The sequence below is a fragment of the Athene cunicularia genome, assembly GCF_003259725.1.
Source record: "Athene cunicularia isolate RWA chromosome 11 unlocalized genomic scaffold, athCun1 chr11_part1, whole genome shotgun sequence".
Classification (NCBI taxonomy): domain Eukaryota; kingdom Metazoa; phylum Chordata; class Aves; order Strigiformes; family Strigidae; genus Athene; species Athene cunicularia.
Window position 1 is genome coordinate 2,763,364 of NW_020799113.1, and position 10,527 is coordinate 2,773,890.

General features: G+C 40.1%; 1 protein-coding gene across 1 annotated transcript in view; it reads left to right on the plus strand.

The window, feature by feature from the left end:
* The window catches only part of PKD1L2 (polycystin 1 like 2), a 40,922-nt gene extending 30,785 nt beyond the window's left edge, over positions 1 to 10,137 (plus strand). Inside the window, 10 exon segments of the mRNA XM_026856913.1 lie at positions 318 to 458; positions 1,168 to 1,353; positions 2,190 to 2,517; positions 3,013 to 3,146; positions 4,028 to 4,155; positions 4,486 to 4,646; positions 6,190 to 6,400; positions 7,779 to 7,880; positions 9,043 to 9,174; positions 10,027 to 10,137. Coding sequence (XP_026712714.1) covers positions 318 to 458; positions 1,168 to 1,353; positions 2,190 to 2,517; positions 3,013 to 3,146; positions 4,028 to 4,155; positions 4,486 to 4,646; positions 6,190 to 6,400; positions 7,779 to 7,880; positions 9,043 to 9,174; positions 10,027 to 10,137 — 1,634 coding nt within the window.
* The last annotated feature ends 390 nt before the right edge of the window (positions 10,138 to 10,527 follow it).

The window sequence follows — 10,527 nt, forward strand, 5'->3', positions numbered from 1 at the left end:
TCCTAGAGCACAGCAAAGAATCCTAATCTACAGCTTCCTCCCTGATCAGCCTCAGGCTCTGAATACATCATCTCCTGAGATGCTCAGCCTAGAGAGAGACACCTGGACCACACCTGGTCCTAAACCTAACACACTGTGTCTGTGAACTCCTTCCCTCCCCACTGTGTCCCTACTACACTAATTGGTTAAATCACATCCCCTGTCTTCCTAAGGGAAAGCATTAAATACAAATGTTTCTTTATAATGTCCAAAGAAACAAAAAGCAGGACATAGATGATCTGTTGACTAATTCCAGGGTTTACTGCTCTCACTCACAGGTGATTCAAATCCTCTCTTTGAAGCCCGACGGGACAGTAGAAGCAATATTTACCAGCCACCTCCTGCAACTGATGTGGAGAAAATGAAAATCATCTGCATGAAGGAGCAGAAAGCATTTGCCCTCATCAGAGAAATCCTGGGTATTATCCATATGTAGATTATTTTAGATTATTCACTAGTATTCATCAGTATTTTTACATCAGTGAAAATACTGTTTTTGTGGGTGAAAAAGCTTTGGCATATCTTTAGCTTTCTGCTAGCCGTTATGGTGTAGAGACAGGCTGTTCAGCAGCAGTTGGAGCTGAAAGGAGGTGAGAATGTTAGGTGGAGATAGAAGTGTAGCTAAGGCTTGATTTTATGGTAAAGAAACACATTACAGACACATGAGAGGTTAAAGAAAAGTTAGAAAAGGTAGAAGGAGGAGGTCAACAGTTAAATGAAGTTGAAATCAAGAGAGTAGATGAAGGCCATCTTTTTAAAAGCAGATAGTATCTTCAGATAATGATTTATACCCCGGTTTTATTTCCTCTGAAAACAATGGAAAAAAAATTACCTCAACTTCACTTGGAACAGAGTTAGACTACTCATTTTATTTAGAGCTGTCATTACTATTGGTGTTCTGCCAGCCTTCCCACTTTGACGACTGCCACTGGTATTCCAAATGCGATATGCTCAAACTGCAGCACGTTGAAGTAGCTTCTGTAAATTCGTTAGCACTGGTCAGTCAGTCTAGCAAAGCATCTCCTTAACCTCACAAGTGATGACAGCAGTAATCATTCATGCAATCTATTTTGAACAGCAGTGTTAATTCTGAGCTCACATGTGCTGTCTCTTCTTGCCCTTTTCCAGCCTATCTGGGGTTTTTATGGATGCTGTTGCTGGTTGCCTATGGGCAGAGAGATCCCAATTCCTACTACTTAAACAAACACATTGAGAACAGCTTTACAGATGGATTCTATGATGTCTACAGTTATCAGGATTTTTTCACGTGGGCAAACACTACCTTAGTCAAAAATCTGTATGGATCATATAAAGGTATAGAGTCACATTATTTCACTTCAGCTTGCCAGATTCTACAACATTATTTTTTATACATCTCCCTAACTTGCACATGCATAGTTGACTTGCAGAAAGACTGTGAGTGTGTAAGATGGGTGTGGATTCTTATAATGTGAATACTAGTGGATAATAAAAAGCCCACAGCCTGACCCCAAGTTCAATGTGCCCTGATATTTTAATATAAACTGAAAGTTCCAGACTGTAATTTTACATTTTTCACACTTTACTTATTCCAGATATTCAGATAAATGCCTCAGTTTTACATGAATTTCTTTCCATAATTTAAAAAAAGAATTGCAGACAGGTGGCACTATAAAGCTTTTCCTCAGGAGAGCTCTGTTTGCATCATGACTTAGGTCAATGTGAAGGCTAATTATGCAATATCACCATGTTTCTGTTTAGTCATATCCAGTAATAAATATGACCCATTTTCCAGCTCACATTTAAGATTAAATATTGAAATCCATTAGCAGAGCTGTTCATTAGACATGACAGGCACTGACCAACTGTGGCCAAACTGAACACTGTATACAGCTACTCCGCTGTGCGACTCAAAGCAATTCCCTTTTCTCCTCCAGGCATGAGTTTCCTTCTGTATAAAATACAGATAGGTAGTGATACTGAACTATTATCTAGGAACTTATTTCAAATCAACACTAAGGCTTAATTTTCATGACTACTTTGCTTCCAGTGTTTTTTAGAAGAGGATCTATAGCAAAATATTAACACGAGTGAATCATAAATAAAATTAAGAAATATTATTATTAGTTCTGTCATCTTGCCAGCGCTGCTCTTTTCCATCTCCTGTTTAGGATTCATTACAGATGGCAATTCCAAGCTGGTGGGCAGTGCTCGAATTCGTCAAGTAAGAGTGAAAGGAGGGACCTGTCCCATTTCTCCCAAACTCCAGCATGTAATTCAGGAATGCCATGCTCCATATTCCCTACAAGCAGAAGATACATCAGATTATGGGGAACACTGGAATACTTCAGTCTTTGATAACTCCTCTGTCCTGAGCTCAGCATGGCAGTATCAGAGTCAGTCCAAACTGAAAGGGCACCCCAGCTGGGGCAAACTTGCCATCTACAGGGGAGGGGGATACGTGATTCACCTGGGAACTGATCCTAAGAATGCCTCCAGGTACCACTCCTATTCTTGTAAATTAGTAGTGCATCTGCTGTAGCATCAACATGCTCTTTCCTCTATTTAAGATCCATTTCAGATTGCATCCTGAGTTTTCCTGCTGTGCATTGTGCTGACTATTGTAGATATTATCATGGTGCCATTATTGTAGTTTATGTTCTTGCTCCATGCTAGGTAACAACCAGGATCCAAAATCAGAACCTTATTCACCTAACCTATATGAGGTAAATGATCAGATACCTGAGGCATCTCAGGTTTAGCACTGGCCAGTATCTGGTACCTGCTTCTCCAGAGGAGCCAAAAAGAAACTCACCACCTAGACTGACAGTACAAACATCCCCCATACCCAGACTTGACAGGCCAGATGTCCTCTTGAACATCTTACCTCTGGTTTACTCTTTCTCTATGATAATAGCCAAACAGTCCTACCCTCCATGTGATGCTGTCTCTTTCCTGCATGAGTTATATCACTGGCTGTACATTTTTTGGCAGAATTCTCCAGTACCTTTTCAACAACATCTGGCTAGACACCTTCACCAGAGCAGTGTTTGTTGAATTTACAGTCTACAATGCCAATGTGAACCTGTTCTGCATTATAAGCCTGATGTTTGAAACCAATGCTTTAGGTGAGAACCATTTTTAAGTTACACATTTCTAAAGACAGCAAGCAATGCACCTACAGATTTACATGATGTCAGTGTTTACCTAGTTCTTTATTCAGTAAACAGAAGTGTTTTAATAAATTTAATCATGACAGAATCAATGCAAAATTTATAAACCATTTAGGAAAAATGTAGCATCATAGTAATAGAGACCATAATGGAATATCTTGTTTGCTTATGCTGTGGTCATCTGCTGATGAAGAAAACATGATACTGAAGTTTAATCTCCAGAATTTACACAACAGAAACATGGAGAATGATGTGTCCTAATCATTTCAGCTAAACAATACAATATTAAGTCAATAAGTACAAATAACAGTCTGTCTTTTTTGTTCCAGAAGACTTGTAATATACAGCTGTGTAATCATATAATACATAATCGGGATACAACAAAGACAATAGTGAAACTAGATTCTGGTTTCGAGGCCACAGAAAAACATTTAACCTGAGCAGTAGCCTCCCTCAGGTCTGCTCAAGTATTGGAAATGCCCAAACTAGACCACAAAATTGAGCTCATTTTCTTTTTAGAATGAGATTCAGATTTATATCTCCAAGTCCTCCTGCTACATTTCTGTGTTTGTAGTCCAATCCAAACTCAGTGCTGCTGGGAGGACTAGCACTCAAAAAGCCACTGACTGCCTGAAATTCCTATTTGAGGAAAATTTCAAAGTACACTTATAAGGCTACTCACATAATCAAGTCTAAATCTTAGTTTGAGAGTTGGATTCAGTCTCACATTGATGTGAATGTGAGTATGGAAGTTTTACTGGTGAACTAAATTGTCTGAATGAAAATAGAACGATGTAATTATTGGAGCACTGAGGTGAACACTGTTTGGTTTTCAGGGGCCTTCTTCACAAGTGCAGAGCTGCAAAGTGTCCGGCTTTACCCATACACCAACAGTCTCCACATCTTTGTCGTTGCAGCAGAAGTGATTTATTTCCTCTTTCTTGTGTACTACATGATAGTGCAGGTGAGACCAAATGGAGAGCTTGGCTGACAGCATCACCTTGTGTCTGGTTTTGATTTCACTTATAAAAACTTTAGAACTATGCTCGATTTCAGTAGTGCTGCTGCTGACTTGCACCAGTGGAAGATGGAATCAGATACTGTATCTATTAAATAATAGGGAGGCAACATTTTATCCTGCTGGAATGCTTCTTTTTAGGAAATTAGTGCAAGATGTAGTTTTATCAGTGTGCAGTAGTCTGCTTTATTGCAGAGGGGATAGCCCTAATCTTTAGATGTGTACTGTATGATAAAGAGACATGAGACTGAAACAGTAAAACTCCTCTTTTCACAGGGAAAACTAATGAAGACTCTGAGATGGAGATACTTCCACAGCAAGTGGAATCTCCTGGAGATAGCCATTATATTGATTAGCTGGAGTGCCCTGTCAGTGTTTGTGAAGCGGACAGTCCTTGGGACACGAGACATCAGCTACTACCAGGAACACAAAGAGGAGTAAGTACTAATGCTATTTAGTGCATCTTTGTTGGTGCTACTTATGCAGAAACAAATCTATTTTTCCTCTCCCCAGTCAGAAGCTTGTCTCTGCTAGGTAATGCTACCCTATATGGCTATATTCATGAAGCATGTAAGTATTTCAGGGCTTAGATTGTGCCAGCAATAGGATTTTCTTCTGGTATTGCTCTTATAAAATCCAGCACACTTGAGCACCAAGTTCCCTAGCCTGGCTGCTAGTTGCCTATCTGCATCACCCTATCCTGAATCAACAAGCCTTTCTGCTGCAGGACATCCATCCTGATAGTTCATAATCTGCCTCATTCTTTCTTGTAAAAAGCCATTGATTAGAGGATGATAATGGCTTATTTTATACAGAATGGAAAATTATAACATCTGTTAAAAAATGGTCACACAGGAAAGGGGTCATAGAATCACAGAATAATTTAGGAAGGAAAGGACCTCTGTGGGTCTCTGCTCCAACCTCCTGCTTTGGTGTTAGATCAGGTTGCTCTGGGCCTTGTTCGGTTGAATTTTGAGTATCTCCAAGAACAGAGGTATCACAGCCTCCCTGGATCCCTCTTTCCAGTGCTGAACCACCCTTATTGTGGGAGAAAAAAAAGGGGGTTTCATCTCCAGGTGGTTGGAGACAGCAATTAGAGACCTCCTCAGCCTTCTCTCCAGGCTGAACAAACCCAGCTCCCACCTTGGATGTCCTGTACCCTGACTCCCAACCACCTCAGTGGCCCTTCACTTGACTCAGTGTCCTTGCACTGGGGAGCCCAAAGCAGGATTCAGTATTCCAGACACAGCCTCACAAGTGCTGAATGAGAGGAAAGAACAAACACTTCCTTTCACCTGGCAGCTACATTCTTGCTAATGCATATCACATAGTATATGTCATGTGCAATATTAGCAAACACAATTTCTAAAATATTTTAGTGGTCACCTCTGCTGTAAGCAAAATTGTAAGTACAATGTGCTACCTTTATAAATGGTAAATATATGCATTACCAAGTTTTTTTCAGCTAACATTAAGACTTGACTCACCTTGGTCACAGATCACAGTTCTGACCTCCAATCTTTTACTTCATTCCTTACAGTACTTTCTCACATCTTGTTGGAAATGAGCTACTCCTGTCACAGCTAGTGCATCCTGCTAGCTGCACAGCACCAGTAACCCCATCCCCTTAGTTACACGTGCATAGCACAACCTGTCTTCCTTTCTAAGGGTCAGAATTTGATAGAAAGTTTGCATTAGCTGCCTTTAAACTCTCACTTGCTAAAAATGAGCAGCATTTGGGCTACAGCCTAGACCCTCTCTCAGGTCTAGCTAATGCTGAAAAAAACCTCTGCCATGTACAACTGAGCTCTTTGTGTGTGCACAGCAGGAAGTAGAGGTGGGAATATTCAAGCAAGAACTCAAGTTAGCCCTCCACTGCAAACAAGGAAGGAGGAACTGGCTTTTCCAGCATACTCATTTATGCACTTCAAAGGCTTCTGTGTGCTCGGTCTATTACATCTTTTCTTTTTTTTCTAACAGCTGTGTAAGCTTTAATGAAACAGCAAGAGCCGATGCAGTTCTTGGCTACCTGATTGCATTCCTGGTGCTTCTCTCCACAGTGAAACTGTGGCATCTCCTGAGGCTCAACCCTAAACTAAACATGATCACTTCAACTCTAAGGAGGGCATGGGGTGATATCTCTGGATTCATCACTGTTATTGCAATCATGTTCCTCGCCTACTCCATCGCCGTGAGTACCGCTGTGGTTTCTGTTGTCTGCAGCCTGCACCCAGGTACTGTCAGGTTAAATGAATTATTTCTGAATGCTGAAAGTAATATAGCTTTGAAACATAAAACTGAATAAAGGTGTCTATCTAAATCTTAGGTTAGCAGCTTGGAGCCCAGTTCTTCAGAGTATGTGAAAGAGAAGTTAAAATATCTACTTGTCTGTTTTTGCAAACTGAAATTTAGTACAAAAATCAAACACCAAAAGGAGAAAATAGATTCTCTGTGTGTAATAGGTGTGACAAAGAACAAACTATGGGAAAAATAATTTTCTGGATAAGGCTCAAATTGGGGAGAGTGCAGCAAGTGCCATTTTCTGTTTGGCTAGTTTTTAAGTGGGAAATAATTATTTTTCTGCCCATTATAGGAATACTTATGCAAAAAAAGGATATTTTCATTCTGAGATTAAAACTTTATTGGGCTGCAACTATTTGTGTATATTTCCTGACTTGGCTGAAATGTTTTGTGTAAATCTCCTGGCAAAATGATGTGGGAAATTCAGAGCATCTCAATTGCAAAATCACTGAAAAAGTGAAAAGAAACGATCTGAACCAAACCTGCTGTCCTGTAAAGGGCAGTCCTGTGACAAACGGGACCTGCTGCAGTCTCACACTGCCTGACTACAGAGTCCTCAACTCTCCCTTCCTCCAGCACTGACACTCTAGCAACTGAGTAGCTTCAGGCATCTGTATGGCCACAGACTTAACAGGTGATGAGATCAGTTCCATGACCCAGCCTGTTGTCACATCATGCAAGTGCTGGGGCTGTGAAAGAAAGAGGTAGGAATACATATGTAAGGATGGAGAAAAAAGGTGAGACTGCAGCAGTCCCCATTTAAACCAGACACAGTAGGCCCATAATGTATAAATGAATAGCACCTTGGTTACTGAGTGAAAACTAGGAGGCTGCCTATTGAGGAAGATCTGTGCGCTGAAAAGTTAAGTGTTTGTGACTATAATTAATTTGGCCAATCATGCAGGGATAACTCTGCTACTTAGGGGTAGTCTAAACTGCCTTCCTGACTTTGCCATGTATTTGCAGATTTTTACGTTATCTAGTGGCAAGCTGAGCAGGTATAAGGCATTCTCATGTCCATGATAAAAGGTATTACAGCTAAACACATTCAGAAAGTGTGAATCCAGTTCTCAGCTCTGGGGCACTCTTCTTCTGTGACCTCGTCTGGCGTTTCCCTTGTTCATAGACAAAAAACCCCCAACAAAACACACAAAAAGCTTCATGGCTCTGATGACAAGCTAGAACTTTCTCTGAATACAGTAGTCATTAACTGATTTTGCAGCAAGGACTCTGATCATGACACAAGATGTGCCTTCTTTCCTCTGCAGACAAACTTGATATTTGGCTGGAAGCTCTACTCTTACAAAACACTCTTTGATTCATCAGAGACTATGGTCAGTCTTCAGCTGGGAATCTTCAACTATGAGGAGGTACCATCTGTGATTTTGAAAAGTTTTATCATTGTGTAATTAGCAACTCAGCTATCAAATATGCTTTAAATCAGCAGTAGAAAGACTTTCAATTAATGTTAGACATTACTCTGATTTTGCAAGCTCCACAGGATCCTAAAGCAGCCACCTTTTCTCAATAAGACACCAAGTGAAATATATCTCACATCCTATTTTGGCCATCAGTGAACCATAATGAACGTTTCATTGAGAAAGGTGCTCACATTTTAACTAGATATGTTGCTCATGGACCAACAGAAATTTTGAGCAATTTCGTTTGAAAGCTACAGAATGTGAGCGATGCCCTGCAGTTGTTCTGAACACTCACCCATCAGCTTCTCAAGAAAGGCAAGGTCTATCACAAGGAAACTTTATGTTACATTTGTTTTTATTATTCTTGACTTTTTCATTAAGTTCTTTCAAATATTACAATATCCTTTGAACAGCTCTTTGTGGATTAAGTTAGTTCTCAGACATCTCTGACTGCAAATTCATCCTTGGTGGATGTATTTAGACCATGGTTCCAACAGGGTATGGGCAGCTTTGAAGATCAGTAATTGGGCACGAGTTTTTTCACCTCTACATCCCACTCATGTTAATCATGAAAATGAAATATTCCTGTGTTATAGCTTACATGAAAATGAGGAATTTGGATTTTTACACAACCCTTTGTTGATATGTCTCCATGGCAGTCTGACTGGGCTTCTTTGTAAAGACACTGCTAAATAAAAGCATACAGAGATTTCATCTACACTTGGAAAGCTGAGGCATGATGGAGCTTCAACTGTTCTGTAGATAGACGGATCTCCAGGCTTGTCAACTTTCACATGAAATTTCCATACTCTTACAGTCAAATGCAAATACTTAAAAAAGCCCAAAGATTGCCCCATATTCATATATAATATTAAAAAAAATCCATTTTTTTACTATATCATATCAACATATGAACGTGTCTAAAGGAGAAAATTTGTATATATATGTATAATATAGACACCATAATTTGTTAGACACAGGAATTTTGAGACAAACTCCTTATTGTGTTTTAACTGCCTTGTATGTATGTTTTGAGGGTTTTTTTCATTGTATTTTTGTTTGGGTTTTTTTTACAATCAAAATATGACATCTTACCTTATTAATGCTACAGGTCTTGGACTACAATCCAATTCTAGGCTCCTTCTTAATTGGATCCTGCATAATTTTCATGACATTTGTGGTACTGAATCTGTTCATTTCAGTGATTCTGGTTGCTTTTAGTGAGGAGCAGAAGCACTACCAGGTGTGTTCATCTAAGCTCTCCTGCCATTTTTAACATTTATTGTGCAGTGCTTACTCATGATTTAGGTATTCCACCATCGGATGAAGCCCATGTAAACTCAGTCCAACTCTTGAGAAGTCAACATTTACTCATAAAGTGCGCTTCATATTTTCCAGATTTATGCTGTCCATTCCTGTTCAGACGAATCCCTGTGCAGATTTAGTACAAGATCTGATTTGTAGCCTTCTGTTCACATACTAAATCTGGCAAAAGTCTTAGACTTGTGCTGCAGCTCCACAAAATCAGTGCCAAAACTGCTCCTAAAGTCCTTTACAGCTCCTTTTATAAATGTCACTGTGAGTGCCTAATCCATTCAAGCTACTGATAGCATGGTGTGAAATTCAGCTGAGTACTCCAGTACTGTCCAAAATTCCTCTATGTTTTAAATAAAGTCAAGGCAAATGAAAACAAAGGACATGGTTGATACAAAACAAGATATATTTAGTTTTTATCATTTATTTCATCTAGAAATGGTGGGTGGCTCTTTGCGTATACCACTAGCTGTATGGTAGCTGGCAAGTGAACTTGGGGCTCTTGTAGCAGGATTTCCCTGGGCTTTGACAGAGCCAAAACTTCTGTAATGTCCGCGCTCACTCATGCTTATTTGGGACTTTTGCCTCAATAAAAATATTGGCATGATGTTTTGCTTTGGCAGTTACCCATGCTCTGCTTAGAGTGAAAGTTCATAGAATCACAGAAGTTGGTTTATTTAATCTCAAATAGAGATTTTCTCTTGCAACTTTCTCTGGTTTCAGCAGAAACTGCATCTGCTTCTGGTCTGTGCGTCTGAGTAACTTCTCGTTGTTATTTCAGGCTTCAGAAGAAGAGGAGATTGTTGATCTAATGCTAATGAAACTTTTCAGTTTCTTCGGGATTAAATGCAAGAAGGAAGAGAAGCCAGTCACTAATGATCAACCTGAATAACTCGCTAATGATTACATGATAACCACAATGAAAAGTCACTTCGGGGGTGAAAGACTCACTTTTAACTATCAGCTGCAGCGGCTAGACTTAGATTATCACGGTTTCTGACTAAAATATTGTGGCACTCAACCAATAAACTGTTGCTGACATGTTATTTTGGAGTATTAGCTAAGAAATAACGCTGAACCTAACATAAAGCATCCCACGCGCGCTTCCTGTAGACTTCGCATCTGCCTTTAATAAACACTGACCGCTCGTTGCACCGTTCGACTGAAAACATTCGTTTAGCGCCGTCAGGGCCGTGGAAAAGTGGCGACCCCCTGAGGCCGCCCTCCTCCCGCCTCAGGCCCGGCGGCCCAGCACGAAGCAGCGGCGCTCCGCGGCTGCCAG